General features: G+C 37.3%; 1 protein-coding gene across 1 annotated transcript in view; it reads left to right on the top strand.

Moving 5' to 3' along the window:
* Positions 1-20,827, top strand: part of LOC150081587 (netrin receptor UNC5C-like) — a 383,853-nt gene that overhangs the window by 144,104 nt on the left and 218,922 nt on the right. Inside the window, exon 4 of the mRNA XM_090379449.1 lies at positions 4,498-4,551. Coding sequence (XP_090235575.1) covers positions 4,498-4,551 — 54 coding nt within the window. The remainder of the gene's footprint in view (positions 1-4,497; positions 4,552-20,827) is intronic.

The raw sequence follows: 20,827 nt of genomic DNA, 5'->3' as shown, positions 1-20,827 counted from the left end.
CGTTCCACCCTCTTACGTACAGACGCATAAAAGGAACTTACCGATGAGACATCTTGACTACAATGCCCATCCAAAATATTGGATAAACGTTAATGACCAATAAAATTCTAAAAGATTTATTGTAGTTTGTATGCAAAATTTATAGAAGTGAGCAGAAACATTATTCGCTTTCTGTTTGAATGTGCTCGGATTTCAAAAACATTATTTGCTTGATGATGATAAATCAAATTATTTTTAAACTCATTGGGCGCCCTTCATACCAGGACATCAGGCTTCTTCAGTTTTCTTATAACAAAATTTTAATTTTGTTTCAACAAAGTCTTCTGATACGAAGGGTGATCATTTAATTCACAGACGGGTGCAAGATCTTATCTTAATTATCATCATCTGAATCTTCTGTGGATTTCTCCTTCTCGAAATACTCTTCTTTGAACTTTACTCACTTTCGCCACCGTCGTATCCACGCATTAAATGTTTCAGGCCATTTTTCAAAAGACTGCGAAGTGCTTCCGTTGTGGCTCTGCTAGCATCGTTGTGTCAGACGCGAAACGCTTGCCTTTCAGAGCTTTCTTCAGACGTGGAAACGAGAAGAAATCACACGGGGTAAGTCCGGTGAATAAGGGGGATGTGGCAGGACCTCGGCACCTGTGGCAGTGATCACTACCTGCACAATATTAGCCGTATGGGCCTTGGCATTTTCTTGATGGAGAAATCACTTCACACTGGAAAGTTCGGCCACACCGGAATATGGCTGACCTACCAAGACAGTCGATACTATACGCTTCATTCATCTCTTTAACTGTTTCCGATGAATTTAAGCCCCATCTGACACAATAACGAATCACATATCGCTGTTCATTCTGTATGTCTGACATGATGCTTTCTTCAAAACGATTGTCAGTGACACGTGTCTAAAAAACAGTATTCACTCAACACTAGCTCAACAAGTACTGGCATGCGCACACAGTATGTTCAGTAGCAATCAGGGAAAGTGCGTCTAGTGGCAGTTATGGAAAGTTCATGCGATAAACAAAATCTTGCACCCGAATTATATGATCCTCTCGTATTACAGCATATGTCAGAACGACTGTTGGCACCGAAATAAAAGTTAAAAGACTAAAGATAACTTTTTTCCTTGGAACTCTACTCATAATAGAAAATTAGCATTGGGATAATAACAGATTATTTTTGGAAGGCCAGTTAGTACAATGAAAAGTCACGCAATACACCAGACAATTCAAAATATTGAATTATGTCTGGTGTGAAATTTGATAAACCCCCAATGCCACCGATTCATCGGAGAAGCAAGCTAATTAATCCACGCATGATGAGGGAGATTAATTTACGCATGAGTAAAACGCTTCTGCAAGTTTCTAATCTCTCCACCAGGTGGCAAGTACCACATTTTACTAGTTCACTGCTCTACAGCTCTTTTAGCATGGCCTTCTAGTACAAATTGAAACAGCTAATGTCATTCCCAAGACGAAGTGTAGCATGCCTAAGATAATGCTGCTGTTATGCTGCATGAAACTCTGCTTCAAATCCATACCGCACAACTTGCAAATTGTCCTATGAACACGAACTCAATAGAACAAATGGACCTACGATTAAGAGTGCTATATTCTGTTTCTGTTATAATTTCTCACTGCATAAGGACCACCATTATTCAAATCCATTGCATCCGCGGATCAATCATTGTATTGGTTCGTGTATGCTTGGATTTGTCTAATGTTCGAAATGCAGTGATTCCCTGACCATTATTGGCCTTGTGGCCCTCTGTCGAGATGGGGCATAATGGTCAGTCTTTCATTTTGTTAATAATTTTATTTGGTTCAGTATTGTAGTTGGTTTTCGTTTCATTTTTAAGTGATATTTCACATAATTCGTAAAAGGGTGCCATTCTGGGAGCGCCATTAAATTATCTTCAATTGGATTCTAAATTATAATTTGTTACGTAATATACTGTAACTTTTGGCTTGTTCTAAATTATTTCAGGAATGTTTCCTTCTGCAATACCCTTTCTCCTTCCTTCCCCCCCCCCGTTTATGTTATCTTATGATATAAGATATGTTTTTTTTTTTCCCCCGTTTATTTGGTTTGCCATGCTGCTGGCATTGAATTAATTATTTTGTATTTTAAGCAATATATATATCTTGAAATTTCAGTGGCCATTGGAACGACTGTTTCATTATTAGTAAGTTTTGTCACGTGTATCGTTTTAAGGAAAATACTTCTGTTCTGGCATTTTTAATTTTTCCCATGCTTATCGCCCTCGAAATGTATTGAAATCAAGAAATGGCTCTTCTGTACAGGAAGGTTTAAAATCTTTTGAGAAAAAGGCGCCTTTTTTCGCGAAAGTTATGATCCAGAAAAATATTTTTGCTACTGTTCGACCACAAAAACAAGAATTTCTTTTACCGTACAACTTAAATTTAATCAGTTTAACTCATTTTAACAGTGATTAAATTGCAAATAATCTTATTTCGTTTAAATTCCACAGTGATTTTAACAACTAACAAAACAACCTAGAATTTTCCTTTTAATTACTAAATATTATTCTAGCGTTAACAGCCAGCTTAAAATCTTTTTCCCCCTTTTAATTACAGAAAGCACTAGGCTGACAGTAGTCCAGTGGTTGGCGTGTGCGACAACAAATAAGGACACTGCTTTTTTTCCTCTCAAAATGCGCATTGTTACCAGTTACTGGTGAACGAATGACACTAAATCTTTTTGGCTTTACAGATTAGCTGGTGGCCCACCTGTACCGGTCTCATTGTTTTTGACTGAAACCTTTAGGTGTATAATTCATTTCTATTTTAGGCCAACTTCTGTTTCATTCTTACCAAGCGATAATTGATGGTCGCCTGCTTTGGTTCCGTCTTTCTGTATGTGCCATAATTTCAATTATTATATTCACCATTTATAATTTACTGTGAATGGTGATGCTTTCAGTAAACTTGTCTTCAGCTGTTAATACGATTATCCGAATAGCCAAGTGTCCATCAGGATACTGCACTCTGTTCCTTCAAGATTTAAATATTGCGGTATTCCTTGCCCTATTCTATATTCTCTCAGCTTTGATTGTGATAAAATATTATATGTCTAAATATTATCTTTACGTGTTTCACATGGCGAAAGAGAGAAATTTCTTTAAATTTATCCGAAGAAATTATTGGAAAAGACAAGTATTTGAAATAGCACTTAATCCACCTATGTGGTATAAATTTAGAATTTACATTTCCAAAATAGAATTCAGTCCTAGCAAATAATTGAGATCTAATCTCTTGGTAGGTATTTCGTATTGTCCTTAGCATTACCAGATTAGGTAATCCATACAAGCTTCGGTTCTTCCAGCAGACATCTGGGACTTTCCCACATCTCTTTGTGCTCTTACTCATATTGCGAGTACAGAATGACAATGAAACTTACACTTCATCCTCTCACCCTGCATCATCGTACACCATGGCATTAAGCAAGAATGGGAAACTTTGTAAAAGGCTTTACAAAGAGAATTTCTAAATACTACAAGATTTATTTCTCATATGATTTAATCAGAGGAATTTCTCTCTCGCTCTGTGTGTGTGCTTATATATAAATAAATTCTTATAATGAATGAGAGATGGGAGTGACATCTGTTTGAATTTTTTTTTTTTTTGTCGCTAGGGCAATCAAGTAGCCAAGGACTTTTATTGGTTGAAAATAATAAGCTCCCACTCTTTCAGAATAATTTTGCTAAACTAGTCGCCAGTTCGCCTAGAATTTTTTTTAGACACATTCGTCTGTTTTACTAAAAGAGAAGAGTTAAAAAAAAAATAATAAAAAAGAATCCCCGGAAAAAAACTGAATTTTTTTTTTTTTTTCCCCCCCCATAAGACAAATCGTCGGTCCCTTCACCAGCATGTAATTACATGCTGGCATTTAGAAATATTAGTCGGTGAATGCTGAGGGTGCCACGTCTTCCCCTTTCTAATTGCCTGCTTTAGCAGCCACCTTAAATGGCTTCTTTATTTCTCATGAAAGAAATGCTTGTCCCCGCAACTGAGATCCTCGTCGACTACTCTGATAAATCAAATGGAAAAACTACTTCGTCACTTTCTGCACTGCTTTGCCATTGAACGAGTGCACCGAAACTTAAGCCTAATGGTTCATTTATTTGCTGGATATTTAATCGAATAGATAACTTTGGGCAAACAAACTTTATGGATAAAGAGCAGCGGAAACCTGAATTATAAAGTATCCAAAGGCATACAGCAAGGGATGATCGTCTATTATGCTATATCGCTCGTACGTTAGTGTTAAGAGTAGGTGTCATTCGCTGCGTCTTGGACGCAACTCCTTGTAATTAAAGTTGTTCCCAACAGATAAATCTTAGTGTTTATTTTTCGTGATAAAAAGAGATTTTCTACACTGTGCTCTGATCGAAGCACATAACTTACATTAAATTACACTCTTAATTAAATATTCTTGTGTGTAACGCAATTTCTTTCCTTACTGCAGCATCAAGAAACAAGGAGACGGTTCAAGTGTACGACTTGGAAAGACACGAGGAGGGTGAGTCCTTAATTCTTTCTCCGCCGTAAAATGTAACAAACTTGCGTCAGCTGCATAACTGTCGTCGTAGTTCATAGCTCTGACGCGATTACACCCGGTTCTTTCTTTGTTCCACTAATAAACATAATATTAATATTTGTGACACAACACCGAAGATAATGGGCATATTTGCATGAAGTAATTAAACTTCGTTCAACACGCATCCAAAAGATCTGCTCAAGAAAGAGAAATAAACGATGTTCAATTAATAGTAAGTATTCGATAATTTATTTCTGTAATTAATACGTGGACCTACAGCGAATAAAATGCAACGATTCTAATAATCTCGTTATTATATTGTTTGTCGTTTGTATCAGCAGCGCTCCTTGCGGAAAGTTTAAGAACCATGTTTCTCTGTACTGTATTGTACTTTGATTTATATATTTATATAATATATTATTGCATTTGATTATCTTTGCTCAAAGTATAACGATTTGATATGCTTTTCTCAAAGTAATATTAATGTTATTTTCAAGTAATATTAAAGGAAAGGAAAAACACAGTGTAATAACGAACTGTTCCTTGATACGGTAATATTTTCACTCATTTACAATTTACTATTTTATTTATAGAGTTAATTACACTGTAACTAATGTATTGATTATTTTATAAACAGATGACAAATAGTAGAAAAATAAGAAGTATATGCAGAGTTTAAAATTATTTTACGCATTAGAGAGGAGCTTCTTTGTGTAAAAGTTCATTGCACATTTCGAAGTCTGTAAATACTTCTGATACAAAGAAACCACCAAGATTTCCATAATCGAAAGCAAAGGAAAGCTTCGGTAATGAATGCAACCAAGGAAAACTCAATGTTTCTATAAATAGTTCACTTGCGAGAAACAGTGGATCGAATTAATGGATTGGAAAATACAATCGCATTCAAGAACAGACTGTGCGTGCACCTACGCTTGCAAGCCAAACAGGTCTTAGCAATAATTCAAAAAAAAAAAAAAAAAAGAAAGAGGGTTAAACAGGACAGCATTGGTTAGTCTTACTGAATTTGGTAGTTGTAAATAACAAGCGAGAATGGGAGTTAACGAAAGAACATTTTGTCAATTTGCGCCTACAAGGTACCAGGTGTGAGGAGTTGTAATGGAAATCCTGTAAACTCTTAATGCTTGAAAGTCCAAAGTAGGAGCCAGTATAACTTTTGAAGAATAACTGTTTGCCGGGGTTAGTTATAGGTAGTAATTATGTTAATTGTTGATAGTTGGCTCGAGAATGCTTCGAGATGGAAATGATGGAAATGCATCAACAGAGTTTTGAAGAGAACAAAATTATTTCATTTTGCAGAAGAAGAAGGATGTTAAACCTCAGAAACGTGTCCATTATTCGAAGAATCGGAGACATAGTATATACAGTACTTGACGGGAAAGATTCAAATAAGGAAAGGTGAATTTTTGTTTAGAGGAAGTGTTTTTTTCTTTAGTCTTAGGTTATACGATGTCTCAGAAATATTTATCCTATTCAGCAAGTATTGTCTCTTCAAATTAACTATATATATTAACAAATTAACTATATTAACTATTATAATGAGGAAATCTTGTTTCGCAGCACGAGTGGCTTTCTTATCTTATTCCTCGCCTTCTTAAACTTACACAAATCGCCATGGATATTTTAAATGCTGCTACTAGAAGATGAAATGCACAAGGCATAATTTTCTTATGGGTTTAGGTAATTAACTATATAATACAAAATGTATAGGTGAGTTATCTATATAATATAGATAACTATATAATATCTACACTGATATTATATAGTTTAAATGCTGCTACATATAGAAATAATTTACGCCGTTCACGGAATAGAATACGAACATTCCAGCTCGTTTCCTCTTTCATCATTCTCAGTATAGCAACTGAAGAAACATGACTGCAAATCAGGTTGAAACATTTTGTATTGTATTTTGTTTTATAGTGTTTTAAAATCAGTTCTGTTTTGTTAACATGGCATATATGTAAACTGTTCCTGTATACAGTATTATTACTTGCGTCTTATTATAAAAACGTGTATTTTAATTGATAGTATGCCACACCCTAAGCCTGCATAAATAATTGGAAATAAAAAACGCATGCCCACAACACCAGCAAGTTGGTTGGGAAACATCCAGGATGATCTGCATTTATAACAGTCTTTGACCACTGGATACTTTGTCATGTTATATGAAATCGGGACAAAATAGTTAAAGATTAAAACAATTATAGCTAGAAAAAATTCAAGTTTGACACAATTAGATGTGTAAAGCTATATTGTTTGTCTTGTTTTCCTTCATAAACTGATTCCGACAACACCGATTACGAGTGTTTGTTTCGATAGGAAACGAACATTACATAATAGTAATGTTTGTTGCTTTTAGAAACAAATATAATAACTCTGGCATAAAAATGATAGTAACCCCTGACAAAATTTTGAAATGTTCATTTAAAAGGTTTAACAACGAGAGCTTTATTCTCTTGTAATATTTAGATGATAAAACAATAATACATTACAGTATATTGAGAAAATCATGTATTATACTCATTCAGTTGATAGTCTCCATTTGTTTTTTAAGCTTACAAGAAAAGAAAAAAAAATTAAGCGACATTAAAAGTGAAGAGAAATTTTCCAATGTACAAATATTAATAAAATTGTACAGTACTGTCTTATTCTGTTAGCTATTAACAGGTAACTCACTTTACTCTAAAAGTGAAAAATATAAATTCACATAGAAGAGTGTGTGATTTCCCCCCCTCATATACGAATTTCGAACATCATTTGGTATCCCTCTTAAAGCTGATAACTTTATAACGCGTCCTTTTAAAACCTAAACTCTCGTAAATCTCTTTTTCTGATTTTGTAGCGCTGAATAAGGTGACCACCCTCTTTCCGGTGAGGTGGCAACTCCAACAAAACAGCTGCTAGTTCAGGAGTGTCAAGAGCCAGCACAAGTCCTGGGGCAAACACCTTCAATAGCCTGGTCAGCCCTTGCTCGTAGGGGACGTAGGGGAACCCATGCCCACTCGACGATCCTCGCCAGTACGTGGCAAATCATCGATAATTGAAAGTTAGCTATTGCGTGAGAACTAATGATAAAATACTTGATTTTTTCCAGGTTTAGAAAGGTAAAAAGGAAGGACCAGTTCCTTTCAAAATGAATTCGTCATTTGCTCGATTTTTCTGTTTGTCTTGATTATTCTATTATAAATAAACTTTACGTCATCAAAAATAATCGAAGTCAAATGCTCTATTTTGTGTGTACGAGAGAAAGATGTATTGCATGGTGTCTTAGTATCATTGGAGTCTAAAGAAACATCTTTAGACTCCACGGTGATCTTATGCATCCTCTTTCTTCATCGAATGCGATTCTTTAATTTTAATAGTTACTGAAAGCAGATTTATTCGTACTCCCTTTTTGTTGAGATTCTGCTAAAGTTTAATTTCCAGCAACGCTATACATTAGTCAGTTTTACTGAAGGATGAGCATACGTAAAGGCGAGTAGTCAAAGATGCTGTATAAATAGTGTTAAATTAGATCTTTAGACGTTAACGGAAAAATACCTTAATGTGGACTGTAGCTGAATTGGAATAATGCGTATCTGATCCTCACATTATTTATTAAAAATACGTATAAGTTAAATTTATCTTCCACGTTGCCATTATTGGTAACTTTTGTTGTTGTTTTAAAAGATTTCTTTGCCCGTTTGCTTATATTTATTTATATTTATATTTTCTTGCCTTTTTAGTATGTTCTTCGCCTCGCAAGGCGAAGAACATGCACGCGCGCGTTGAAATATGTACCATTATCATATTAATCTTGAAATTAAACTATAATCAGCAGTATCAGTCTGTTAATAAGGATAAGAAATTGCCCCGAGAGCTTCTAATGACGTAGCGTTGCATGTTCGGCTATTTTACTTGCAAACCCTAGAAACACTGTTTTTGCTTAGTAGGGTGTATTATTCCTGTGCAAATGAAACTTGCGCGCGCGCCCATCTCATCAAATAGGGGTATCTTTGTGAGCTCGAGAACTTGAATTATACAGTATTTACTATTGAGTCCTGATTTCTTCCCCAACACAAAATGTCGTTATGCATGGCAGCCCTTAAACTGCGTGATAGATTTCACACGCTATAATTTTCGCTAAGTGAAGGAAGAAGGGCAATTAAAATGGGACCCTGCAGAACACATTTAGAGGCCGTCTACAGAAGACGCCACCGTAAAGGGGCTTAGTGCAGTTACGAAACAAGTCGCTCGCTGTTCAGAATTTTCGCCACACATCAGCCGACGTGGTTGTCTTCCTGCATTAACTTAATGGCATCCGCGGCTGTTCTTGAAACTTCCGCTTCAGTTCCGTCGATGGCCTTAATGGACAGGACGTCTTGAGTAAGCAAGGGCCGAGTGTCTTGGATAGAAAGCTGTCCACCGAAACTTGTTTTACTTTCAACTGTGTTCCATGGCAGCAGTTCAAATCTGTGCTAACTAACGACAGTGTGAACAAAGTTACTTCCACCTAGAATTAAAAAGAAGGAACTTGCGAAACTGTGTGAACACTTTCCACCCTGTTAAATTCGAGTACGTTTGTCAACTACCTTACTTAATCTCCATCTTTTTCTTCTTTCTTCATCTCCCCTCCCCATATCCTGAAATTAATCTCTAACTTATCAGTATTTCAGAATAGCTTTCCTTCCTTTTCTTTTCAGTTCTTGGTCCTCACAGTGGTTATATAATTGCTGTCCTTTCACACCATATGAAAAAGCCTGGGTCCGAGACCGGAGAAACGTTTATGAGCTTTTTATCACGTCGCCCAATTATCACGTCGCTTAATCAAGAATCAATTGAAATTGATTCTTGATTAAGGTGCTCATTCCACCCTTACAGAGAATGCACCATTCTTAGAAACGGTTTGCATAAATTTGGTTCACCTATGATTTGAAACTTACATTTTAAATGGGACACCTCTCTTTTCGGATCTTTTTCTATTGTAGAAAACTATCATCAGGTATAATTGTTACGATCTAAATGATGTCTGTGCTCAGCCCAGTAACTGTCCCGATAAATTAACTTGCTCGTCTATATCGTAGTTTTTATTTATTGAGGAACAGTAATCTAAAATCTCGAGGTGTTTAATTGAAATCATGAAGACCATCATTTATAAAGAAAAGCGCCGTTTAAAAAATATACAAGTCGGCATATAATATTCTGTGATCTATTCTTCGTTCATTTAGTTTTAGCTTCTTATATTCAACGTTAATGAATAGACACAATTTGGCCTCAATAGCCCTTGTGTCTTTAAACTCAATAACAACAACAAAAACATCCTTCAATTGGTATAAATATAACATCTGCTGCAAATTTGCTTCTTTCATTCGCGTTAAGATTTTTAGTGTCTTATGATGAAAACATTGGATTCGTCAATACCTTAACTAATGGACCTTGGAGATTCTTTTTCATGTGGTCAAGTCTCTTGTTCTTGAAGAAAACTAGACACTTGCCGGAGGGTTGCGTTTAGGTGTATCTAATGACGATCAAGAGCCGCTCCACCTATGTCAGCTGATTGAAAGTCTGTTATAAACAAACAACCCTCCCTGAAAACGCCCCTCTTCCCTTCTGGCAGCAATTCAAGTAAACGCAGTATTTTGGGACAAACTGGGATAATCGCTGGGTATTGCTCGGGACCGAGAGCGAGAGACAAAACCGCCCACTCTCTTAAGCATACACTAAAATCTATTTTAAGAATGTGGTCGATTCCAGAAGATGCGGGAGAAATGGGAATTTGTCTCCGGCAGCCGCCGTCCGTGCGTTCGCCCGCTCGGAATCGCCTCTGCTTTCAAGAATGTTGACGCTTTAGTGGCGGAGACACTTCGACCGTCTTTTTCGCGGTATTATTGATTAGTAAAGCGCTTTTCAGTACAATGGCCGTCTTCCCCACATGAATGATTTGCATATTCATCACGAGCTGACAGCCACTCCCGGGTCACTACCGAACGGCGGAGTGTCGTCGATGTGCATGTTTCAATTACAGATAATTAACGGGCGATTCTCAAACATGTGAACTCTGCGCAAACAGCGCAACGAACTTTCTTCCCATTCCCTTCTGTGGAGCGATATTAGGCTCATTGATTCCAACAGTCCTTTTCTTTCTTTCGGCCTATCGATTTTTTTTTCCCCTTCTTCGTTCTGAGGCATCAGTAAATTGTTCAGTGTTCTGCTGTGTGGCTATTCATTCAGCTTGTGTCTGCTTTGTTCGATCTTGGCTGAAACAGTGAGCACAGGACGAGTACGACATTAAGGTTGATCGTATCGTTGTTTGCCGTGCGTGTGTGTGTGGGCACTCACCGAAAGACAGCTTAGCACGATTCCTGATTTCTCTTCATCCCCTCCCGATTGGTCTCCCCCACAAGACGAAACATAGATCCGAGTTTTCTTATTGCTAGAAGATTAGTGGAACGTCAGAATAAGTTCTTACACAGAAATCTCCCTCGTTATGAATCGAAGCCACAAGTCAAAGGTGTTTCATCCTCATTTCTCAAGACGTACCACAGGCAAAAGTTGCACTGTTACAGTTTGAATATTTCCGTACTTAATTATACTGAAGGTTGTTTCATTTGCTCGTACGCTCAATTGATTCCATCTGCCTGGTTTTCATTAGCTTCATAAATGTCTTTAATGTGTCCAATAATATAAGCCATACACGTATTCTTAAATGTATTATTTTCCCCTACATAATCACCCCCTCATTCCACACTTAATTTCACTATTTTCCTTCTTATTCCATACGTGAAGAGGTTTTTCCAGAAATTCGTTATCACGAATTGACTAAGTCAACTTACAAAAATCTTCTTTATGAATGAATTAAGTGAAGAAAAATTAAAAGTAATTAAATTTATAAAGTTACGTAAATATGGTTAAACGAAATGTTTCTACCTCATGTCTCAACATCTTAAATTATATAAGCCAACGGTGGCTAACCGATGGCACGAGTGACACGCATATGCTGAAAATATGCTAGCTCTCAGCCACTCTTAAATAATTGAGAGTATTTATACTATCAATATACTATGTATACTATATGTATAAATTTTTTTAAACAAATTTATTAGTGACATTTAGTGATGAAAACTGTTACTGTAGTCTTCACTGATACCTTAAAGTATCAGTGAAGACCGCTAATTTTAGGCCTTTTAATGGCACTTGAAAATTATTATACAGTATTATTGTTTGTTTATTTTTGGGCATGCAAACTGACAAAACTTGCTATCGCTGGCATGAGCAGTAGTATAAGTTTTACCCAAATTGAGAAACTGCCTTATGGCTGTTTCATTCTCATATTATTATTATTATTTATTCAAGTAAAGGAAAAAGAAAAGTTACATCCACCCCTAGACATCAAACATTTGCTAGGAGGATGAACACAACTATTACAGATTAACAATACACTTAAATGTATTGTTAATACCTTTCAACCTTCTCGCTAGTGGACGAACCCTCCGCTTGGCAGGTATATAGGTACACTGCATTCACGTAGACGGTAATTCGATGTCAGTATGGATAAACGTCGTGAGTTAACCGAATTTGAAAGAGGGATGATAGTGGGCGCCCGACGCATGGGTCAGTCTATCGCGGAGGTGGTACGGAAATTGCACTCTCCCCGTTCGACAATATCAAGAGTGTATTGGGAATACGCCATTTCCGAAATATCGTCTCATCGCGGACAGCGCTGTGGGCGGAGAAAGGTGGTGGATGAACGTGACCGTCGACGTCTGCCTCGCATTGTTTCAGCCAACCGGAGAGCGACAGTAGCACAAATCATCGCCGACTTCAACGAGGGAGGTGCCAGAAACGTTTCCGCCATGACCTTCAGGCGATCATTAGCCGCAATGGGTTATGGTAGCCGCCGACCCACCAGAGTCCCATTGCTAACACCACGACACAAGACTCCACGACTCAACTGGGCGAAAGAACATCGGCACTGGACCTTGGACGATTGAAGACGGGTCTCCAGGTCCGATGAGTCACTTTTCCAGTTATTTCGAGCGTACGGGAGGGTGCGTATCTGGCGGAAACCGCACGAAGCTATGCACTCGTCATATCAACAAGGAACTGTTCAGGCAGGTGGACGGTTGGTAATGGTCTGGGGCGTGTTAAGTTCTACGTTGGGACCTCTGGTACGTCTAGAGTCTAGACGTATCTCTGAACGTTTCAGGTCATGTGTCCATCCTTGCAAACTATCTGCATCCCTTCATGGTCATCTTGCACCCGCAGGACAAGGCATCTCCCCACAGAGCCGTGGTGACAAGACATGGTTCGAAGAGTATTACACAGATTTTACCGTTTTGGAATAGCCTCCCCGTTCACTGGCATAAACCCTGTAGAGCATCTTCATCTTTGAGTTTCTGTGGAAAGGTCCGCTCGAGCTTTGGATCCTCCACCCAGGAATGCGACGGAATTGTTGACAGCAGCACAGCAAGCATGGATGGAAATACCTGTGGAACACATTCGTGAATTAGTGGAATCAATGCCTCGCCGTGTGACTGCCCTTATCCGGGAGGTAGATATCCCATGATTTCTTTCCATTCAGTGTATATACATTAAGTGATATAAAAGATACAGAGATCCAGTCAAATTAATTACAGCAGGCTAAGACAAATATGTGCAAGATAAATGTTCTAAATAAATTCCGCATCCCTCCAAGCATGGTGCGGGAATGCCGACAATTTGTAGAAGGCTGTCCAGAACAGAAGAGGGAGCGCAGGTTATCCTCAAACACGGACACCTACAGAGAGCAGAGGAGACTTGAAACATCTAATATTGCAACGTTGAGTAGGTATTAGCAAAGACTTTGGATCTGTAGGTCTTGTCCATGCAAATCGCCTCGGGGTTAATATTTACGTCGTTCAGGAGTCCAATCGTGTTTGCTGGAAACATGACTGATTTGGTTGAGGGCAGGTCGGGCCTTGGTGACGGATGGTCGGATGCTTGGTGGTTAGTTGTTCTTCTGTTATCCTTGGGCAGAATGATGAGGCTATCGATGTTGAGAGCATCTAGTCCACCAGTAATAAGCTTGGAGAGGGTAAATATATTGCGAGTAGTGATTATTCGTTTCCAAGGGGTCATTCCATGCAGCGAATGTAGTATAGCCCTGGAAATGGTAAGGGGATGTCCTGAAATCCTATTGAGGGATCGCAGAAGCCAATACTCAAGCCCCATGAACTGCTGCAGATAGGTTGGAGGGGTGAAGGACCAGATGTAAAACCAATTTCTAAAATTGGAAACCCCAAGACTACTAAAGACTTCCGTCCAATTGCTATAGGATGTACAGGGTGGCCATAATTTAAGTATCCCTATTGAGAGCTCTCTGTAGCTCCAAGAAATAAGCGGAATGCCACCAAAATTAGTAAGTAAACTATTCAAGGCATGGGGAGAAGGATCCCGTAAAAAAAAAAAAGGTTCCAAAATCTGCCAATAGGGGATAACATGGCGCTGTAAAAGAGTAAAGACATGACATTAAAGTAATAACTAAGACAAACCTTAATGAAATTACACATTTTTATTTGTGCTCTTTGCAAAAAAAAAAAAAAGAAACTGAATTGCACTAAAGTTTTAAACCCAAACTAAAAAATGAGGCACCTAAGAGAGCAGAAAATTTGCATAAATCTGAGTTAAATTAATTTTCCCAGCAGCAGCAGAGAGCTGTAAAGGCACAACGCCAACATCGCAAGCATATTCTGTAAATTTACTTTTAACATTATTCCTCAACTGCAGCAAAGAGGATGCCTGAATGAGACAATTTTTATGCTAGATGGGGCTCATCCTCATATCGCGTGACCAGCTTCTCCGGCATCACTTTACTGCAGAAAGAGTCATTAGTCATATGTGTCCCATTGCATGGCCACCACATTCACCTGACCTTCCAGTGTGTGATTTTTGGCTGTGGAGTCACCTCAAGGCCAATGTCTATCGATGAAGTGTCCCTAACCTGGCTGTCTTAAAGGAGAACGAAACGCAACATGTGCGGAACATTACTCCAGAGATGTTACATTCCACAGTGGAGAACACTGTGCATCGAATGCAATTTCTGGTCCAGAACAATGGTAATCAGATCGAAAACCAACTCCACCATCAGCAACGTCATCGACCATCGGGAGTAAACTGTGAGTGAGTTTAGAGCTGTGAAACCATTTCCTCTGGCAGTTTAGTTCAGTTTCTTTCTGTTTTTTTTTTTTTTTTTTTTTTGCAAAGAGCACAAATAAAAATTTGTAATTTCATTAAGGTCTGTCTTAGTTATTTATTTGTTGGTATTTTGTCATGTCTTTCCTCTTTTACAGCGCCATATTATCCCATATCGGCAATTGGAACTCTTTTTTTTTTTTTTTTCCACGGGATCGTTCTCCCCGTGCCTTGAATAGTTTACTTACTAATTTTGGTGGTATTCCGCTTATTACTTAAAACTACAGAGAACGTGAAAGTGATAAAGCCCAAGAAACCTATAGGTAAAGAGAAATCCAAAGAAGAAATAATCAGTCGAGAAACACTTGTCATGGTGAACCGAAGACGACAAATGAAGGGCAAGAAAAACACTGACAAGGAGAAAATTGAGTATACTGAGTTATGCAAAGTTAGAAAGAGACTCAGAGAGGACATAAAAAGATTTAACACAAGAAAAGTAGAACAAGCATTAAGGGAAAACAAAGGATTTAAATCAGCAGCCATGAGCAGTAATACAGAAAGACAAATGATACTGAAACTGAAGAACAGCGATGGTGTACTTATAAATACCAGAGAAGGCATAATTCAAATAACAGAAGACTACTATAGAGAATTATACAAAGAGCGAGGGAATGATGCCAGCAGTGGGGAAGATGGATTGCAAAGTAGCAACACATACGACATACCTGATATCCTTCCTGATGAGGTAGAACATGCGTTGAAGAAAATGAAGAACTAGAAAGCTCCAGGGAAAGATGAAGTTACTGTAGAGTTGTTAAAATTGGGAGGAAGAGACATGGCACAAAAACTGGCAAGGCTCTTCACAAAATACATTAGAAAAGGTGTGGCGCCTAAGAAGTGGAATAATGCAATCATAGTTTTGCTGCATAAGAAAGGAGATAAATCAGAAATTGAAACCAATTAGCTTGTTATCCCACATCTACAATTGTTCACAAGGGTCATTACTAACAGATTAGAAAGAATACTTGATGAGAATCAACCGAAAGAGCAAGCTGGCTCTTTCGACAGGACAGGATTCTCAACTATGGATCACCTTCACGTAATGTCACAGCTAATGGAAAAAGCAAATGAATATAAAACACCATTATGCCTGGCATTTGTGGATTATGAAAAGGCATTTGACTCCATACAGCATAAGCCAATGTTTCGGGCACTGGAAAGACAAGTTATACATACCCCATATATTATGATTTTGAAGAAAATATATGAGACTGCTGCCTCCTTTATTAGACTAGACAAAGAGAGTATTAAATTTAAAATTGAGAAAGGAGTTCGACAAGGAGACACAATATCTCCGAAGTTGTTTACTGCTGCCCTTGAGGAAGCTTTCAGAAGATTAGACTGGTCGCAGAAAGGAGTCAATGTGAACGGAGAGTACCTAAACCATTTACGATTTGCAGATTACATTGTGGTCATAAGCCACGATCCCAAAGAATTAGAGGAAAATCTTAATCAGTTATACAGAGTTAGTAAGTATTTTGGACTAAAGATGAATATGGCTAAAACAAAAGTAATGATGAACAAGTATGCCACAGAAAGGGATATAATCGTTGAAGGAGCAGTAATTGAAAAGGTGGAACCATATACTTATCTGGGACAAGTCATTAGCTGTAATAATGATAAATGGCTGGAAGTCAAGAGAAGAATAAATTTTGGATGGATAGCATTCAGGAAATATAGTCACATACTGAGGAGCAATATCCCCATTTGTCTGAAACGTAAAATAATGAACCAATGTATACTCCCCACCATGACTTATGGAAGTGAAATTTGAGCACTCGCCAAAAGAATGGAAGAGAAGCTGAGAACTACACAGTGAAGAATGGAGCGCATTATATTAGGAATCAGACTGTTAGATAAGAAGAGAAACACATGGATTAGGCAGCAAACTCAAGTAAAGGACATTTTTATCAAAAAGAACTAAAATGGTCTTGGGCAGGACACATAGCTCGAAGACATGATGACAGATGGACTAAGAAAATAACAGAATGGTACCCAAGAGGAGCTAAGAGAAAACCTGGAAGACAACAACGGAGATGGATAGATGAAATTCACTAGTTTGTGGGTAGTAAATGGATGGCCATTGCACAAAACAAAAGGAACTGGAAACTTGCTGGAGAGGCCTTCATCCTGCAGTGGATTGAAAGTGGCTGATGATGATGATAAGCCTTAAACGGGTCGTGTCCTGTAAGGAGGAAGGTGGTATTCAGATCGTGGTGAAACCACGCTACCGCCTTAGGATAAAGCTTGGTGATGGGGAGGAATCTTCTAGTCGCCGCACCTTTTTCTGTGTCGCTCCATCTCCTCTGCCAAATCTGGACGAGGTGGTCGGTGATTCTTCTCACAGTTGCGGTCATTAGTGATGTCAGTGGTGAGGTCATACATTCTAGCAAGATGGTAGAGCAGACCGCAGCGGTGGCCTCAAGGTCCAGGGGAAGAATCCTTGCCAGGACCTGGAAGGGAGCCGTGCTAGTCGTTCTAGTTGCTCTCGTCATGATAAGAAGGATGGGCCTCTGAATGGTTTCGAGGATCCTTTTATTCACTTCTAGACCCGCCCTCACATACCAGACAGGGGAGCCATACGTGATGGCAGGGATGAAGAGAGCTTTGTAGCAGAAGGACAGGGTAGTACGGCTAAGTTCCCAGTCCCTGCGAGTGACTCTAGCGATGAGGGCAGCGTATCTTCTTATCTTTTGTTTAATATATTCTAGGTGTGGCTTGAAATTTAATTTTCTGCCCAGGATTATACGAGAAAAGGTGCTCGCGCGAATGGTTCACAGTGAGAGAGTTTTTAACGAAGATCACAACATTGGAACGCCCGCTTTATTCTTCAGATTTCCCGCCGTACAACTTTTTCTCTGTTCCCAAAAATTAAAATCCACCTCAAAGGAAAATGATTTAAGGACTTAGCAGACATTCAAAGGTGCACAACACTGCAGATAAAGGCAATATCTTCCGAGGACTTCCGCTGCTGTTTTATGTCCTGGAAATTGCGAATGGAGCGCTGCAAAGGCACTGCTGCTCCAGCCGCGCCTTTGCAGCGAATACTTTGAACGAAATAAACATTGAAATTTTTATATTTAAAATAAATGATTTAAAAAATATTTCTCATTTCTTTTTAGCCACACCTTGTAGTTACAAAGTTAGCTTACAGTTTATAGTTGTCAAATTCGGGAGGGTGTCCATTCCCCCTTGCACATGCGGAAGTCTTCGGTTTCCACTTGACATCCTCTGGCACTTCATGGTGCCGTCAGCATTGTTGTGATTGTCATGTGCAGCTCCTTGTGGTGCAGGCTTTTCTCGGCGGTGTACCTAGTGCCTACAGACTCTGAGGTATAGATTCTTAAAGACTTGCTTATTCAGTGTCTGTGGAAAGTAGTTCCTTGTACTGCTGAGATAAAAAGAAAAAAAAATATATATATAGATTAAGTAAGGTACATGCCAGCGTTGGAAGATTTGTTTTATTTTGGTTTATGGTTTGCCATGGCCATCTTAATTGATGACGCTGTGGACTTTGGATTTTCTTTATGTACCTATTTTGTTGTCGCTTTATATATTATAAAGCGACAACAAAACTTTATATTTTTGTGTTGTCTTAGACAAAAACAGGGCAGGAATATATTAGTTATGTAAATTATCTATATATTAGACAGCGGTGTTGCCAAACTTTGTCGGGACCGCCTAATACATTAAATAATGATAATACAAACCAACGATCCGAAACCTTTCAAAGTCCATTAGCTGTACATAACGCCCCTTTACTTGTGTTAAAGGCATTGTACATTCTTAAACAGTCATTCGCTCACAATTTTGTTTGCTTGCTAACCGTACCGATCAGATTAGTTTGCTAATCGCTTACGTCCATGCACGCCACAGTTAATGCAGGTAGATTTTCAGGTAAATCTGCCCATTCTTTCTAGGAGCATTTTCAGTTCCACTGTCTAGTGGTCTAATAGGGTTCTGTTATATGGAACACTTTTAGATCAGACCACCATAGGTCCGTTATTATATGGACTGTAATTGTTAGTGGGATGGATACTCCAGTAAGTGTTTGAAGACGAAGATCCGGTGGGAGTGTTAAATTCATATTTCAATAAAAGGCGAGGATTTATAAAATAGAAATTTAATCCCTGTTTTTGTAATGTGATTTTATTCCTGCATTTCTTAGACACATCACTGTGTCTAAGAAATGCAGTGATTCTCATTAAAAGAATACGGACTTTTTTCTTTTTTATTGAGCTTTATTCATACTCGTAGTTATGAATGAAAGTCGACATTTTCATTCTTCTGCTTTAGGGTGTACAAGTGTAATAAAAATGTACGGTATTTCTGTTTTTAATTTTTCGTAAATTTTACAAAATTTTCAGGATGTTTATAATTCCTAATTCGAACATTTTTTATAAACTGTGATCAGTCCGCACTAAAACACCGCAAAATGCGTTATATTTTAAAAATTTACCATGTTTAGAATTTACTGGTAATGACTGTTATTAATTGGATAAAGTGAAGAGTTACAGTTTTTAATGTCTTGTAATATTTTTCACTGACGGTTTTTAAAAACTTTTGACAGCTTCTGAAGAAAAAAAAAAGCCTCTTAAAAAAAAAACCAAACTAATGTGTTTTACTACGTAACAGCTGGCATGAAAATGTTTGAATTATGCTTTAAATATCTAAAAAAATATTTCGTGGTGATTTTCCGTTTTTATATTATACGCCAGTAGTTTTAGGTAAATCAATATATGAAGGTCCTCGTTAAGGATTATATATATTTTATTTATTTATTAAGATATAAACATCATACACGACATATAACCAAACCAGAATCATGAAATGTTATTGATCCATTCTCCTGTCCACATCGTTCAAAATTCAATTGTAAAATCCTACTATTACAGCTTTGAAATGAAAGTACATCGTATTCATCTTATTTATAAATCACAACTACAGTTATTTTAAAAAATTCATTTGCTGTAAAGTTTATTTTATTTATTTTTTTAATAATTATATCGTTTATTTTTTTAAGATTTCTAATAAGATAGGTTTTTAATCTACCTTCATAAGCTGATTCTGTTTCCTTGATTTTATTAAAATTATCTGTCGGCTCTTTATGCACATAACACGCATTATGTTCATCACGATTTTTTTTTTAGATTTATTACGTTATTTACAAATTTTTTATTTTATAAATTGCGTAAAAACTTTGCTTTTCTATTAGGAAACATGTAATATGCATCTAGTATATCAAATATTCTGGCAACTATGTCTTACAAAGCTCTATTAAAGCTCCTTATTATTCTTGTATTAACCACAATCTATTTTTACTACAATAATTTTCCAATTCATAATACTTTAACGTGAAATAAAATGAATTAACATATCATTAAATTTAGGCTTACAAATATATTTTAATTCTATAACTTTAGTGGTGATAAATCAGCATCCATTAAGAAAAAGCTTTATCAATAAAATTATTTAAAAATTTCTTAATTTACACGTGATTTTCTCACAATTTTTACTAATAAAAATGGTGTATTAATTAAAAAAAAATATATATATATATTTAATTTCCTTCTTTTTCTGACATTTCTGTTCAAAATTCAAGCCAAGAATTTTTGATTTCATATGGTTATATGCTTAATTTTTGAACTTTTAAACCGCTGTCACATTCCACGTCAGTTATACTTAGTGAACGTTTTGTACATACCCTTTGGTCATAAGGTCATATATTTTAAGTCCCTTGGCATCTTGAAGTATGCGATGTCCTGAGTATGCGGTACTTGCCAATGGCAAGTACCACATACTCAGGATGCTTGGTACTTCTTTGACTCGGAAAATGTAATTAGTTGGTCTCAAACAGAGGTGTATATTTTTAATACAGAAAAATCAGGTTTTCCTCTCAAGTAATTCTCCGTGAGAATATAGTTAATTCATCACTCGTTTGGAGAAATTTTCTTGTTTATACTCCGCCACGAGAGGAGTTTACAATAAATTATCAATACAAAGATTAATCGTATTTAGTAGTCACGGG

This window comes from Mastigoproctus giganteus, chromosome 8, assembly GCF_048544385.1.
Source record: "Mastigoproctus giganteus isolate SK-2022 chromosome 8, ASM4854438v1, whole genome shotgun sequence".
In the NCBI taxonomy this organism is placed as follows: Eukaryota; Metazoa; Arthropoda; class Arachnida; order Uropygi; family Thelyphonidae; genus Mastigoproctus; species Mastigoproctus giganteus.
The sequence above is the reverse complement of the archived record's forward strand: the minus strand, read 5'-3'. Positions and strand labels throughout refer to the sequence as shown.